At 49.6% G+C, this 16,086-nt stretch overlaps 1 protein-coding gene across 1 annotated transcript; it reads right to left on the bottom strand.

Moving 5' to 3' along the window:
* Window positions 1-382: 382 nt before the first annotated feature.
* Asprv1 (aspartic peptidase retroviral like 1) lies at window positions 383-13,024 on the bottom strand. The gene is given in 2 exon segments (XM_005343053.5): window positions 383-1,867; window positions 1,869-13,024. Coding segments are annotated over 2 exon segments (1,092 nt in total). The 5' UTR covers window positions 2,036-13,024; the 3' UTR covers window positions 383-942.
* Between the last annotated feature and the right edge of the window lie 3,062 nt (window positions 13,025-16,086).

The following is a 16,086-nucleotide window of genomic DNA, read 5'->3' as shown; positions in this document are numbered from 1 at the left end:
CCTTAGGATATAAGGGACAATTTGGATGCTAAAATATTATAGATTAAAATATTTAGAGGAATTATAACTTGACTAGAAATGATGAGAGGAATTATAGAGGGAATAAATAAAAGTATTTTAAGTTGAGAGTTCCTTAGAAAATCCAAGACATGTAGGGTCACCATATATATACATTATATACTTATTATTATTATTACATATATAGTAATAATAATAACACACACACACACACACACACACACACACACACACACACAGGCCAAGCACAAGCATTCAGGACACATTGGAGTGTTCCTGGTCTTTGTCTCTGTTTTCCCTTTACTCCCCGTTCTCCCCGCTCTCTCACATCCATGTCATTCATCCCCAATCAGCACATTACAGGTTCTTCCATCAACTGGTCTTTATTGGTTTTGAAGTAATTGAATTATTGGAGCAAGGATCAGGGGTTTCAAAGCAAATGACAGAAGGAAACATACCGTGGAGCAGGTGGGAAGGCTCGCAGGGAGGCTGTCAGGGCAACTGTCAACCCCAGCCTGAGAGCTGGGCCTGGCTCCTAAGGGTCCTGCAGACCGAGACCCAGCCCCAGCTGAGCAGGCTTCAAGAACTCGGAGGTGACAGAACCACCTCTTAGGGATGTGAAGGGGGTTCCCCCAGTCCTCTCTCCAAGACAGATATTTCCACTTTCTGGGAAGCTGCTTCTAGCCTTCCAGTCTTTGCCACCCACAATAGCTTGAGGACCGTGGGGACCCTCTCTCTGAGCATGCTGCCCTGCTCTCCTTCCCCCTGCTGTTTCCGTGAAGCCTCCCCCACCAGGGGCAGAGAAAGGCCCCTGCAGAGGGAGGGGAGTGGAGAGCCAGCGTTAGATTTCCCCAGAGGACGTGTGCCCCCCGCACAATGGTGGGCCTCCCTACCTATCTTGGGGGGCAAGGAAAAGGGGGCTTCTTAATGGGAGTGCTGCTGCCGCCTCCCCTCCACGGAGGGCTCCTCCTCCTCCTCGATGAGCTCCAGGTCGAACTCGTCCTCCAGGTTCCCGCCGACGGGCAGGAGGCGGAACTTCTTTCCCTTGAGCGTGCAGGTGCGGTGCTCGAAGTCCAGCACGGCGTTGTGGTCCTGCAGCACGTCGGTGCCGATGATGGCCTCCTCGGCGCTCGCGTTGGCCACCAGGAACTGAGCCTTCAGCTTCAGCTTGCCCAGGCGAATCACTGTGTCCCACACACCCAGGATCTTCATCTCGGCCCCGTTGGCCACTTTTACCACGTTCTCGAAGGGCCGCAGGGTATCCAGATCGCCGTCGGTGACCTCCTCCCACAACTTGGGGTGGACCACAGAGACCTGGGCCCCCGAGTCCACCAGGAACCTCACCGACACGGGGCCGATCATCCCCTTGAGGTAGTAGCCCTTGCCCATGCTGTAGGCAAACAGGATCTCTTTGGGCTGGTGGCTGAGAGTGGCACTGGGGCCCCCGAAGGCCTTCAGAAGGGTCTCCCTCACCATCCCATAGTCTCCCTGGTCCTGGAGACTGAGTCCGTTGTAGACCTCCAGGGCGTCTCCCCTGAGCGACTCTTTCAGGAACCTGAGCTTGGTGGTGTGGTCCCAATGGTTGAGGTCGTTGATGACCTCGAAGCGGTTCAGCCAGAGGCTCGGGGCTACATTGGCCCCATCAAAAGGCTCTGGGATGAAGGCATGCTCCCGGGGGCCTTCCTGGCTCCTGGCTCCGCTGGCAGCCATCCCTCTGCTGGCCTTTGGAACTTCAGCAGCAACCCACACCAAGTAGAGAAAGCCACAGAGCAGTGTGGGCGCAATCACGCTGGAGAGCTGGGCTTCTCTAAGCAGAGTGTTGTTTTCTTGCCCAGCCTGGGCAAGAGAAGGGAGCAGGTAAGGGTTGTCGGCTGGCTGCTGGATGCAGAGGCAAGCAGTATGTGGCCTGCTCACTCTGCAGAGCCTTTTTGATGCCTATCCTGGGCCCCCAGGGCTCCCCATTCTCCTTTGTTCTGGAAGCTCCACCCCCTTTGGCCGGCTGCCTTCTTGCCAGCATCCTGCCTGACTAGCAGGATGGGTGCCTCACCCTTCTGCATCCATCCACGGGACTGACACAGGCCAGCCCACGTTACAAGAAACTTCAGTCTCAGTGGGGGGAGGGGGCTACCCAGGTACCCTTCCCAGCCGGTGTCCCAGAATAACATAGATGAGGACACAGAGGATGTTATGACATTCCAGTGTTTGTCGTTACTCAGAGAAGGAAGGAGGGACCAGATTCTTGGCAGTTTTTAATTTGGGAAAGCCCCATTTGGGCCAAGTGACCACTTTGAGTGGCCAAAGAGAAGGAGCTTATGTTTTTTGAGCTCCCACTATGTACAAGAACTGAGGAGGGGTCTCACACACATTCTAAACCAAGTATGGGATTCCAGAAGTTTCCCTGGAGAGGAAGACAGAGGAGGGTCCCAGAATCAAGGATCCACAGAATTCACCAGGTGCAAAGGCACATGCTGTTAATCCCAGAGGCTTGGGAGGCTAAGGCAGTAGGATTACAAGTTCAAAGCTAGCCTCAGCAACTTACTGAGATGCTGTCTCTAAATAAGAATATAAGAAGGACTGGGGATGTGGCTCAGTGATTAAGTGCCCCTGGGTTCAATTCCCAGTACCAAAAGAAAAAAAAAATGCACAGAAATAATGTTTTAATTGAATTTGGACACATATGTATGTGCATGCTCTACACACATTCACCGTCATTTTATATGAACTCAGTTGCTGTGGTAATTTTCCTTCATTGGTCATCCCTAATTCAGAGTCAGACCATCTGAGGATAAGGCCTCAGGCCAGAGGCTCTCATTAAGGTCCAGAAGTGGGCTGCTTCAGATCTTGAACTTCTGGGAATTGGCCCATGAATCCAGGATCTGGCTTCAATCCTGGAAGGGCCCCCATGTTCCACTTTTCTGTGTTAAATCCTCCCTTCCTATCCTCTCTGCTTTCCAGGGACCCTCCCAAGAGCCCCTTCCCCAGATATGGCGGCCCTGCCTCTCACTCCCTCAGCCTGGTCATTTACAGAAAGAGCAACAGGGGAATCTCACTCCCTTTTTGTTCTGAGTCAAGGAAACGCCAATATTGACAATGCCAGTGGTGAGGACCTCGAAGGCTTTAGCTAGAGGAGGCTCCCTGTGTGACCCTCCACTGCTGAGGGTGGGAGGCAGCCCTGGACATGCCACAGATACCCACAGAGCAGATCTGTGAGCTGGAGATCTGACTTGGGCCTGTGTGGGGTGGTTGAGGCTATTAAAGGGACTCACTTTTATAATCCTGTTCAAATGTCATCTCCTTGGTAGATCCTTCTATCCTGTCCCTAATGTGTGTACACACTTCTGGCTGCATGTGCATTACAGTGTGCTCTGTTGGTTTATTCACAAGTCTGTCTTCTACAATGAACCAGCCTGGAGCTCACAAATGTGATGATTCATGATTGTCTCTGTCCCCATAGAAACTTAATCTGGGACCCAGGGAATGCTTTCTGCTGGGTCTCAGGCCTGGATGTGTGCTGTCACCAAACAGGAGAGATTATGGTTGCAAGAGGAGAGGTCTCAATGTCACACCTGTGGCTCTGGGACTGTTTTTCCTGGTCAAGAGCCCGTTCCCCTCTGGTTGCCTTTTCCCATTCATCACCCAGTGTCTTTCTGAATCCCAGAGGTACCTGGATCCAATCCTGCCTCTGTGTGGCCCCAGGGCCCCCAACTGCACCACAAGACTCTAAGTCTCTGTTGCTGTCTCCGGCCCCTTCCACCTGATGCAGTGAGCCAGTGGAGAAGCAGTTGGGTCAACACCTCTCATCATGGCTGCCTGGCTAAGGTGGGGCCACTGTAGTATTCCAGGAGCCCAGAGGAGGGGAAATGGAGACACGGGGAAGACATCAAAAGCAGATGGGTCTCAGAGGAAAACCTGCATCCAGAGAAAGGGTCCCTCCACCCTCAAGACTAGAAAGCCCCTCCTGCGAGTGCACTTTGGTGGATACACTTGGAGCTCTTGGGATGGGTGTGGTTCTGTAGACCAGGGAACTGACCCTGTCTGTGGCTTCCTGCCACCCTGATATTCGTCACCTTGCACATATGGTCCCCTGGAAGTGGGGATGAGTGAGGAGGCTAGCATGTGACTGAGGGAAGGGAGAGAACGGGTGGCTTGTCAGCTTCTGGCTGCATGTGCTTTACAGTGTGCGCTGATGGTTTATTCACACCCAACTGCTTCTCCGCTGGCTCACTTGCAAGTGAGGTCAGGAGTGGATTGCTGGGCTCAGGCAGGCAGGCAGGCCCTAGTTCCCTGGGGACTTGTGCTATTGATGGCCTCTGAGAAGGGCCGTGACCTTAAAGGACAGTGAAGCAAGAGCTGATTTAAGTATTCAAGAATTTTCAGAGTCAGTTGCTAAGCCAATTGGTAGCTTGAAATTGGACTTGGTGGGAGTATTCATGCAACAGAAACTGGCAAATGCTGAATCGGGACTTTTTTCCTGGAAAGCCAGTTTATCCCTTGCATGAAGTTGGGGCACGAATATCTTTGGATCTCTCTCGGGCAGGCAAAGCCCCATGGCCAGTGAGTGAGGAGTTTGTAGCAGTCTTTATCCCTGCTCCATTGTTTTGGTCCCAAATCCCATGTCTAATGGAGGAGCCTGATCCCATCTGGCTGCTGCCTTCCCCAAGAATCTCTATACTTTGGGTCACTGTGGCTCCAAGCAGGTTATCTTTTTTAAGGAGGCCCTCCAGGCTGGGTTCACACAGTTCCATTGTATAGGGTCTCAGAGTTACCAGGACAGGGGAAGGGGTCAGGGTCAGACTTTGGCTGAGCTTAGGGACCATCTCTAGCTAGAATCAGGAACGATGAAGTAGAGTTCTCTAGTTCCATTAGCCCTTGGAGAATGCCCATACCTGGAACACCCCAGAAACACTCAAGGACCTTGGAATGGCTACACTCATGGTACATTGATGAGCTAAACCAGCTGGGATAGGCCCAGAGCCACTGCCTCCTCCCAGAACCTAGGACATGCAGCTAATTATTGACAAGTAAGGTATTGGGGTGGACCGACCTCATTATTCCCCATTAACATCTCCTGAGTGTGCTGGGAAGCAGGCATGTCAAACTTGACCTGAGAGGAGGTAAGTGAGGACAATAAACAGGAAGGACTTAAGGAATCCCCACCCTCCACACCCCCTCACAGAGATTTCTGGCTCAGGAGCTTCATGAGCCCAATTCTGCTCCAGCTTCCCGATTCCTGTTTGCCATCTCTCCTCCCCCAGGAGAGCAGAACAAATTGGCAAAAGCCCAGGGCAGGGCTTATCAAATCCCCAAGTACTGTAGCTCTTGGTGGGCCATGGGGACACCTGATATGCCTCAGGTGGTTCCTGCTGCCTGGCAATTTCTGGGGATCATCCTGCAGACTTGTAGAGGAAGACTTTGACTTTTAGAAGGGATGGAGGACAGGGCCCTGCGATGCAGGATGGGGAGTAACTGGCTGAGAGGACATTGTTTTCTGAGAAAGGAGCCAAGGTCAAGAGATGCCTTATGGATTGTGATGCCCCTAGCAGAGACCAGCCTGGACCAGGAGGAGGCTCAGGAAAGGCCAAGACCAGCCTTGGCAATGCACAGGTGCTCTCGGTGGCTCCCTGCACTGCTGAGGCCAGGTCACTCACTACAGAGAGCTGGCTGGGAGGGTGAACTTCCAAGACATCAGTAATGGTTGAAAGGAGACGAGGAGGTGAACCTTCTCTGCTGAGGGTCAGCTGCCCGGCCTGCAACTTGCCCCAGCACCCAGGACAGGCCTGAGCTTGGCTTAATGCCTTTGGGTTGCTCTCCTGAGATCTGGGCCCATACTTTTGTTTTTCGTTGGGCAAATTATCCAGCGGCTCTTTTCTCCACTAGGCTTGGCCCTCTCTTCACACACACGCACAGATGCACACACAGACATATTCCTTGCCACAAACCACACACACTACCCACACACACTCTGCGTACCGTACACACAACCCATGCATGTCAAACGTACACCATGGATCTGGTCACTCCACAGTTCCCAGATCAAAACAGCTAAGAAATTGTGCAATGTGCACGTAAAATTCAGCTCCACCTTTCATTTCGCATATTTATTTGCACTCACATTTACACTGAGTATTAAAATCCTATTTATTGGAGGCACCTGCTGTTTATTAGCCTCTAGGCACACTTGCTGCTTCAGAAAACTAGGCAGATCCCCATCCCTACGGCTTACAAGCTAATGAAAACAGGATACAGATGTTTAACAGCCAGGTTTTGAAGAGTTGAAGACCAGCGTGTACATGCAGGCTGACCCACTTCAAGCAGCCCCCAGTTACAAGCATGCTGCTTTGAAAAGAGCTGGTTTTTAAGTGGGTCATCCTCTCTTTTGCTCCTTACCACCCAAGAATGTGAGGCCCTCCACCTCTGGGCACTCGCCACGCAGAGCAAGCAAGCCCCCCCCCCCAAGTTGGCCTGGCCCACCTCTGCACGGCTCGCCCCAGAGCTTGTCCCCTGACCCCTGTGCCAGAGTCAGTGTGAGTACCCCTCCACACACACACAAACACACGTTTGGAGACTGCTGGACCAGAGAGTGGCCGAAGGAGTCTTGGGCAATTCCTTCCCCAAGCACCTAGGTGCACTGTATTTGACTTCCAGAATTTGCTTCAGGAGATTCTTGGCACCAGGGCTTCAAGTTGAAAGGAAAAATGAAAAGGTGAATTTGGCACCAAATTCTGGTTAGGGATTCATATTGGAGCCCAAGGGGGTCCAGGTAGGCTCTGACCAAAGCAAGGTGTGTTGGGAATCTAAGACACCAGCAGGTTCCTGTTCCCAAAGCAGAAACCCTCAGGCACCACTACCACATGGGCACTGCCCAGTGCTCACCATCAGTTGTGGCCAAAGGCCACTGACAAGCTCTTCCTTGTCAGTCCCCCTTCTTGGGCCCTGCCAGACATCCTCCAAATGAGGGTCCCTACCCCAACCCCCACCGATCGGGCCAATGCTGCTGCTGAGCACTCCTCCCTGCAGGCCCTTCCTCAGTTCTCCACTGTTCCAGAATCTCTTTCCCCCCTCTGGGTCTTCTCTCCTCCTTTACCACCCAACTTAGGAGCCCTTCCACCTAGAAGTGAGTAGTGCGGCCCACCAGGGAATCTCACACAGCAGCAGCAACGTGCTCAGTGCCAGTCAGGACCCTGGAGGGTCCCAAAATATGTGGGGATGGGTGACCTGAGTCCCAGTGTCATCGTGAGCCCTCAGGTCCAGGGTCAGGACCACAGCCAACCAAGAGCTGGTCAGAGCAAGGTGCTGACTAACTCCTAGAAGTCCAATATTCCAAAACTGGTTCTCTCCTGTTTTATCTTTCAATCAAGTGTGAAGCTTACTAATGTGTCCTGAAGGCCTTGCCAGTCCCTCCTCATGGCTCAGCCTCCAACTGGGTTTCCACCTTTTTCTCCATTCCTAGTGCCCCTAGACCAAGCCCTCATCCCTTCTTGCTCTGATTACTCCCACCCTTTGGGGGCACAGAGGCTCAGGGGCTCTTCTTGGTAAGACAGGCTAGCTCCAAGGAAAGACCCTATGCAGATCACCTCCTTCTTCCATACCTTCAGTGTCCCTCCATTCAACTGAGGTTGAGGGAGGGACTTGTAAGACAGGTCCAGACAGTTTTAGGGGCATTAAACCACTTTTCACAAACGCCCCTGCAACTTATGAAATATTTAGGCAACCAAAATATACAGGTTGAGTAACCTCCTCGTCGAAGTGGGCTTTTAATGACACTAGACAACTAGGCTTAGAGGTAGGCACATGGGGACTTTTGTCCAACCTAAAATACCTCAAAGGCAGCTTTGAACTGATCCTGAAATAGTTTTAATTGCTGCTAATGATAACTAGTATTGTGAGCAATGAAAACTCATAAAATAGTCTCAGCAGAGGAAAATGCTACTTCTGAATGCACTGTCAACTTAGCTTTGCTCTGAGCATACACAAATTGGGGGCAATGAAGAGCAGGGATCTTCCTTCCGGCATGTCAAGTAATGTCTCCTATTTACCATCGAGAAGAAGTGGGAGAGATAGGAAATCCAAGAAATGTAAAACCAGCAGAGCCCCTGATGTAATAAAAAGTCCAGGGTATTGGTAGCAGCATTATCAAGTGTGTATTAAGCACCTACTTTGTTCCGGATGCCATGCTGGAGACATGAATTAGAGGAAAGCAATCAGAAAGTCTGTGGTATAGAAAGGGCTAGACGATACCAAAAAAAGTAGGTTGATGAATTCCATGCATATTTACTGAGGCCAAGCCTGCCTCCCTTTGAGAGATGAATCAGACACAAGGCCTGCCCTCACAGAGCTCAAGGTGAGGAGGGACATAGACCCCAACCTGGATACTCGGGATCCAGAGAGAGAGAGAGACAGACAGAGAGAGAGACAGACAGAGAGAGAGAGAGAGAGAGAGAGAGAGACATACACACACACATGCACGCACGCATTTGGAGACTGCTAGACCAGAGTGGCAGAAGGAGTCTTGGGCAATTCCTTCTCCAAGAAATCAACCAATATCATCAAAAAATGACAAAAACAAAAGGAATGTTAAAGGAGAAAAGTACATCAGCAATGAAACCAGGTAACAGACATCCACAAAACAAAAACTTGGATTCCTTTTGTTGCTTCCGCAGACCTCCTGAGGAAGGAATATGGAATCGAGGCCCTGGGACTCTGATCCATGTGGACACACCACTCAGGCAAGCTTTGGGGACTGGGTCAGTCTCTAGGCAACCGTCCAACAGAAAGGATGTGTGTAAACAGAGAAAAAAGACTGGAAAGAAATACACCAAACAATGACAGCAATTTTTGGTAGCAGCAGAGACATTAATAACCTTAATTTTCTTCTATGTTCATTTTATGAATATTCCTCTCTCCCTCTTTTTTTTGTCCCCCAGTACTGGGGATTGAACCTAAGGATGCTTATCACTGAGTTACAACCCCAGCCCTTTTTATTTTTCATTTTAAAACATGGTCTCACTAAGCTGCTGAGGCTGTCCTCAAACTTGCAATTCTCCTGCCTCACCCTCCCAAATTGCTTGGATTACAGGCAAGTGCCATCTCGCCCGATTGAATAAGAAAATGTTCTTTAAGAACAGAAATGACGTGCCTGTATGCTCAGTGCCTTGGGAGGCCAAAACAGGAGGATCTCAAATTTGAAGCCAGGCTCAGCAATTTAGCAAGATCCTCAGCAACTTAGTGAGATCCTATCTCAAAAAAATAAATAATAATAAGGACTGGGGATGTGACTCAGTGGTAAAGCACCTCCAACTTCAATCCAAAAATAAAAGTAAAAAACCCATTCTTGCCATTTTCTGTAAGCTTAAAATTATTTCCAAATAAAAAAGTTTTAATCAGGGAATATACAGAAAATCTCTGAACCTTCTGCTCAATTTTGTTGTAAATGTACAACTGCTGTAAAAAAAAAAATGAAGTCTATTAAAAAGTGTAGGTTCTTTAAAAGGCATGCAAGGGGGACTGGGCTTGTGGCTCAGCAGTAGAGCGCTCGCCTAGCACATGCGAGGCCCTGGGTTCGATCCTCAGCACCACATAAAATAAATAAAGGTATCGTGTCAACTACAACTAAAAAATATTTTTTAAAAAAAAAGGCATACAAGGGGATGGGCATACAAAAATAAGATGGGCAACGTTAATAATTGTTAAAACTAAATGATACACGTAGAGGATTCATTGAGTTTCCCAATACCTTTGAGTTGTGTTTGGAAATTTTCCATGGTAAAAAGTAAATAATAAGTAAACAAAGTCCCTTTACCAGGACCCTCCCCAGCCTGGCCTGCCTAGTTCTTGGCCCAGTCCCCAAGCAGTCTGCATGCCACCTAATCTTGGATCACTTGGGACAGACCATCTCTGCTGGTCTCAGTGTCCCTGCTCCACGTGCAGATTCTGAGCTAACTCTCAGCGCCTTCCATCTAGTAGCCTCTCTTCCTGAACTTCAAATTCTTCATGGGTTCCCCTCCCTCATCCAAATAGGTGTGACCTAAGAAAGAAAACCCTTGCATGATCCTGCATCCCTGTGGTCAATGATGGCCTCTCTCCTTCCTTCCTGGGAAGTTTCTAGAAGGGTCAATCCACACTCTCAGGGCACTGTGGGGCCCACGGGGGTTGAAGTCCAGCCTGCATCCCTGTTGCCAAGCCAGTATGCAGGATGAGGGGCTGAATCTGCCTGGAGAAAGGGCACCTTCCTAATTCGCACAAAGGTGGCCCCGTGGCCTGGGTGCCATCTGCTTGCTGTGCCTCACTGTGCCACCTCCTCTCACCCACAAAGCCTCTAGTTTCTGCATCTGCCCTTCCCCTTGCCAAGGGCATCCTCAGCACCTCCCGCCTCCAGGGAAGTGGGTCTCCGAGAGCTTCTGTGTGTCTTTTCTCCCACCAGGTCTCCTGTGCCCAGTGCCCGGTTCCCTTCTTTCTTGGATGGGCTCCTCTCTCAGCCCCTTTGGATCAGTGCTAAGGCCCACTGCCCTCTGTGTGCAGGCTGCCCTGGTCCCTGCCTCCCAGCTAACCCAATGCCAATCTGCTGGGTTTTCTTTTCTTTTCTCCTTGCCCCACCCCCAGTACTAGAGATGGAATTAAAGGGCGCTCTACCACTGAGCTACACACCAAGCCTTTTGTCTTTTCTATTATTTTTTTTTTTGGTGGTGGTGGGGGTCACTTAGCCACTGAGCCACATCCCCAGCCTGTTTTATTTTTTATTTTGAGACAAAGTCTCACCAAGTTGCTTAGGGCCTCACTAAGTTGCTAAGGCTGCCCTCCAACTTGCAATCTTCCTGCCTCAGCCTCCTGAGTCATTGCGATTACAGGCAGGTACCACGGAGCACGATTCATGCTGTTCTGCTCAACATTCCTCCATGACTCATCCCTAAATAAAATCTTGACTCTCAATATCAACGGTGAAGGCCTCTCCCTAGTTCATGCTCCACCTACACCAAATAGCCTATAGTGCTCCAAACAAGACTGGCTTTCTTGGGCCTTGTAGCAAGCCACTCACCTGGCCAGGAGAGCCCCTTCTCAGCTGCTTTCCTGGCACACCCCAGTGCTTGCTTCAGAAGTCAGCAAAAGCACTGCCACCTCCAAGAAGTCTCCCTTGATTTCCTCCAGAGAACTTAGCTGCCTCTTCTATACTCCCAGCACAGGGACTGTGACCCTCAGGTCACCTGCAAGCTCCCAAAGGCCAGGTCCAGGCCCTCTCCAAATTGGAGCACCAGGACAAAGTTGCAGGGAAGTGGTGGTGTCCCTGGGCCTTTGCTGGTCCCTAAGTGGACATCCTCCTACCCCAGCTCCTCCCTGTTTCCCCATGCAGTGTCACCTGGCCCTCCTCCTCAGTCACTTTTTGCTGCTAGGGCTCTGAGAGCCAGGCCTGGCGGTACCATCATTATCTGTAGATAAAGTTCCACAGAATAAAAGTCTTTGTGGGGACCAGTGGCTCACACCTATAAATCCAGTGACTCAGAGATGGAGTCAGGAGGATTGAAAGTTCAAGGCCAGCCCTGGCAACATGGGGAGACCCTGTCTCAAAATAAAATATAAGGGCTGGGGATGAGGTTCAGTGGTAGAGCACCCTGGGTTCCATCTCCAGTACTGCAAAAAAAAAATGATAATTTTTACTATATTCATAGTTTTTACATTTTTCATTATAATCTAGGACACAGATTCATTATGCTAGATGATTATGTAAGTACCTAAACAGTGGGTTTACTATGGGTATTTTCTATTTGACTTCATTTCCTCATCCCTTTTTCTTTCTTTCTTTCTTTCTTTCTTTCTTTCTTTCTTTCTTTCTTTCTTTCTTTTCTTTCTTTCTTTTTCTTTCTTTCTCTCCATCCTACAACCCCCATCTCTCTCTCTCTGTTTCTTTCCAGCGCTGACAAGAACACACTCAATTATCCTGCCCATCCTCCTCTGATGGTCCCCACCCGTCCTTTGTAAACGTGCTCTGGTCAGCGGGGATCAGCACTGAGAAGGAACAGAAGAGGCCTGCGGGTGAGGACCCTGCCCTCTCCTGTTCTCTGGGAGGCAGGACCCGATCATAAATTTTCAATTTGCCATGGACTTTATAAAAATGAAGTTAACAATGTATCAATCACTCAAAAAAAAAATAACAGCCAGGCCTCGTGGTGCAAACCTGTAAATCCTACCTACTCCAGAGGCTGAGGCAGGAGGATTGCAAGGGAGACTCCATCTCAAGAAAAATAAATAAATAAATAAATAGGGCTGGGGATGGAGCTCCGTGGTAGAATACCCCTGGGTTCAAACTCCAGCACCGTAAAAAAATAAAATAAAAAAGGCCTGGTGATGTAGCTCAGTAGGAGAGCTTCCCCAGGACACCAGATAGTCCCCAAGTACCACAAGTAAAATAAGACAAAACATAACAACAATGATATGGAAAATGCAAGCCCTCATTCATTATAATGAAAATCCCTAGGCATGGGGGCAGGAATGGGGGGTGGGGTTAGGAGCCTTAGGTAGCAGGAATGTGCTAGGAGATGGGGGCTGGAGATATGGAGTCCTTTTGTGTCCTTAAGCCCTTGACACACTTGGCCACATCTGTCCTACTGATCTCAGTCCTGAAGCCATGTGAGGCTTCCTAGCCTGGGGGCTTTGCTGGGGAGAAAGTGCCTCTGTGCGGTCTCCTGCTTGATCTGAGTTCAAATCCTGACTCAGCCACTTACCTGCTGAGGGCTGTGGATAAGGAAAATTTTTCTAAGCTTCCTCCTAGGATTGTCCTGGGAGATTGATAAAGCAACAGAGCTTTATCCCAGAGCCAGGACCAGGTTGGCACTCCCTGCTCTGTCATGCGGGTGGTGGTCACTGTGTGCAGCAGTTTTCCTCATCTCCCTGGGCGCCTTTTTCCAGCCCCACACCTACTGCTTCCTCCACTCCTCACTTTTCTGTCCTTTACTCTCGGGAGTGTCTTGCATTCTATTTTGCAGAGAAAATAGGGAGTCCCAGCTTCCTGCCTCCCCGCCCACCCTGCCCCAAGCCTTCCTCTCTCCTACCTCCTTTCTTGGGGTCTCTATGCCTGTCCAGGCTAATCCTTCCACTCAAGTTCCACCCACCCACCCCTTCTCTCTTCTTTGGGCCCTCTTTCTGCCAATGGTTCCCTCCTTTTTCAAGGAGTCCTTCCAGAGTCAACTCCCAGGTCACTCCTCAGCCTAAGGCCATCTGCCCAGTGGTGTTTAACCAGGGGCTCTCTGGGGGGAAATACATGTGTATAGACCCATACAAATTTTAGTAATAATAAAATTATAAATTTGCCAGGTATGGTGGTGCATGCATGCCTGTAATCCCAGCGGCTCAGGAGGCTGAGGCAGGAGGATCCCAACTTCAAAGCCAGCCTCAGCAAAAGTGAGGCACTAAGCAACTCAGTGAGACCCTGTCTCTAAATAAAATGCAAAATAGGGCTGGGGATGTGGCTCAGTGGCCGAGTGCCCCTGAGTTTAATCCCTGGTGCCCTCCCCACAAATTTATAAATTTTATTAACATAAAGGATGGCTAACTATTTATACATAATAATAATATACAGTATTATTTATTGTAAATGGCATATAGCCAATGGTCCTACAGAATGCTTTCACTGATTTTGGCCAAACTCCTAAATTCATAAACAACCTATAGTTGTAATTAACAAGTGGATGTCATTCTGACATGTATGTTGATGCTTTTGTTCGTACTGGTAAAAAGAAAGTGAAAGAATAAAAATGTATGCTGGAACTTCATTAGTCAACCAATGGTGTGAGCAAATAATAGTCTTTGAATTCTAGAAGATTTGCTTAATTTTTCTGTGTCATTCACAATGTAATGCCTGTAGGCAAACATACATTTAAGAGTCATGAGTTATTAACACTTACTCCATGACTTTCTTAAGTCTGGACAGTCAACCAAACAATAAATCAAGGCCTGACGGGTGGTGGTTGCCAGTTTCTGTGGAGTAAACATTCCTACCTTGGCTGATTTCAAGCCACCAATACAATGTCCATGAATGCATCGTGTAGCATTTCCACAGATAAAATAGACTTAAATGATATTAAAAGTATAAACAATAACAAAATATTGTAAAATTACTAGGAAGAGATGTTTTGAATATCTGCCATCTGTTAATTAACTTAATTCTAAGTTTGTATGATCTAATTTTTAACAACTTCTGTGTTTAACCATTGGCTCACAAAATTCCTAAATACTGTAACCATTAGCTCTTAGGAGCTGGTGATCTGAACACCCTTGGATGTGACCCTTCCCCCCCAGCTCTGCTGGAGTGGGGCCTCAAAAAGGTCCCCAACACCTGGTGGGCTCTTCCAGCCTGGACTTTCTGAGCCTCATCTTTTAAGCAGAACTGAGTCATTCCCTTTCTCTCAAACCTGCTCCTCTCTGGGCTGCCATTTGGTGAAGGGCCCCACTATCCACCCGGGAACCACGCCAGAAACCACAGTGTCAGCCTCCCACAGCCCTCCTGCTGCTCTGGCACCAGGTCTTGGCCATCAGGACACCTCTCCAGTCTGCCCTGCTCCTGCCGCCTTCTGGGGCCACGCCCCCACCTCCGCTCCCTTGACTGCCCATATTCCCCCTGGGCCATCGCTGTCTGGCATTGCTGCTCCTGTCCATCTTCCTCATAGCATCGGAGCACTTGTTATGTCCTGCCCTGGACAAAGCCGTGCTCCTAGGCTCCCCAGAGCCCGATTGTCATTGTCGCTTGTCCCTAGTCTGTCCCTCCAGATCATCGCGGCACATGCTACGAGATCAGCCTTGGCTACCACAGCAGAGCTGGCTGCGGCTCCCTCAACAAGCCTGCTCTCGGTCACCTTCCTGCCTTGCATGGCCATGCCCTGGCCCTGGGAAGCTCTGCTCCATTGAAGTGGTTGCTTCGCAGTCTTAGTGTGGATTCTCTTGGATTCACCCAAACATTAGCTCCCCACTGAGCACCTCAACCCAAGCAGAAGGCATTTATTTGCTCTCTCATGCATTCCTTGATTACTAATATTTATCCATTGCTGCCACGTGCCAGAGTCTGGGCTAGGTGCTAGGGGTACAAAATGAGCCAGGATCTCAGAAAGTCCTCAGACTAGTGGGGAAACAGGAATAAGATAGGGTTAGGGGTTTAGCTCAGTGGTTGAGCATGTGCTTAGCATGTGTGAGACTCTAGGTTCAATCTTCAGCAGCCAAAATTATAAGAAGAAAGAGGTAGGGCAACCAGGACCTTAGTAGATAGTGCACTTTGGAGGGTACTAAGAAAAGACAGAGGGGGACATACTACATGGGCTACTAGGGTGGCATCCTTGTGTGAACTGTGATGGATGGGTAGTAGTTAGCCAAGTAGGGAGTATGGGGTGGGGAGGGTAGCTCCAGGCAGAGAGAGGCAGGTGCAAAGGCTCTGAGGCATGAAGGGGCAGATACCTGTGATTCTGTTTGGCTAGCCTTCAGGGTATCAGAAACCTGTAGAGGAAGACCAGACCGGCTCCAGTAGGAGTTTAATTGACACATGGAGAAAACTCATGTGGTGGTAGCAATATGGCAAAGGCACTGGGAAGCAACAGAAGCTTCTCAGTACAGAATTACAAGCTTTCAGGAAGATCGGCTGGAGGAATATAAGGTCAGAATGAAGACCCTGGTGAAGGGCCCAGCTGTGCAGGAGAGAAGTGCAGAGGCCTACACCCTGCAGTGGCAGCAGGAAGAAGAGGGTCAGGCAGATGGCCACCTGGACCTGAGCCTGAAGGGACATCCAGGTTCCTGATGTGGGTCATGTGGAGGAGGGTGGTAACACTGTCTGGAGTGGGGACCTTGGAAGAGGTCATCTTGGGACATAGCTGGTTTGAGGTCCCCATGGTACAACCCAGTGGAAAAGTCCCCTGGTATAGAAATCTGGACTTCAGGGGGAAATCCCAGTTGAAAGCTGGCACTTGGGAATCATCAGCAAGTCAATATCTGGAAGTCATCCACCCCCCAGCCCCCAGGAGGGAGGAAGTCAACTGAGAAGAGAAGCAGGCGAATCCAGGAGGACACCAAGTTTAAGTGGCCCGTCTTGGAGGAGGA

This window comes from Ictidomys tridecemlineatus, chromosome 12 (assembly GCF_052094955.1).
Source record: "Ictidomys tridecemlineatus isolate mIctTri1 chromosome 12, mIctTri1.hap1, whole genome shotgun sequence".
Taxonomy (NCBI): Eukaryota; Metazoa; Chordata; class Mammalia; order Rodentia; family Sciuridae; genus Ictidomys; species Ictidomys tridecemlineatus.
The sequence above is the reverse complement of the archived record's forward strand: the minus strand, read 5'-3'. Positions and strand labels throughout refer to the sequence as shown.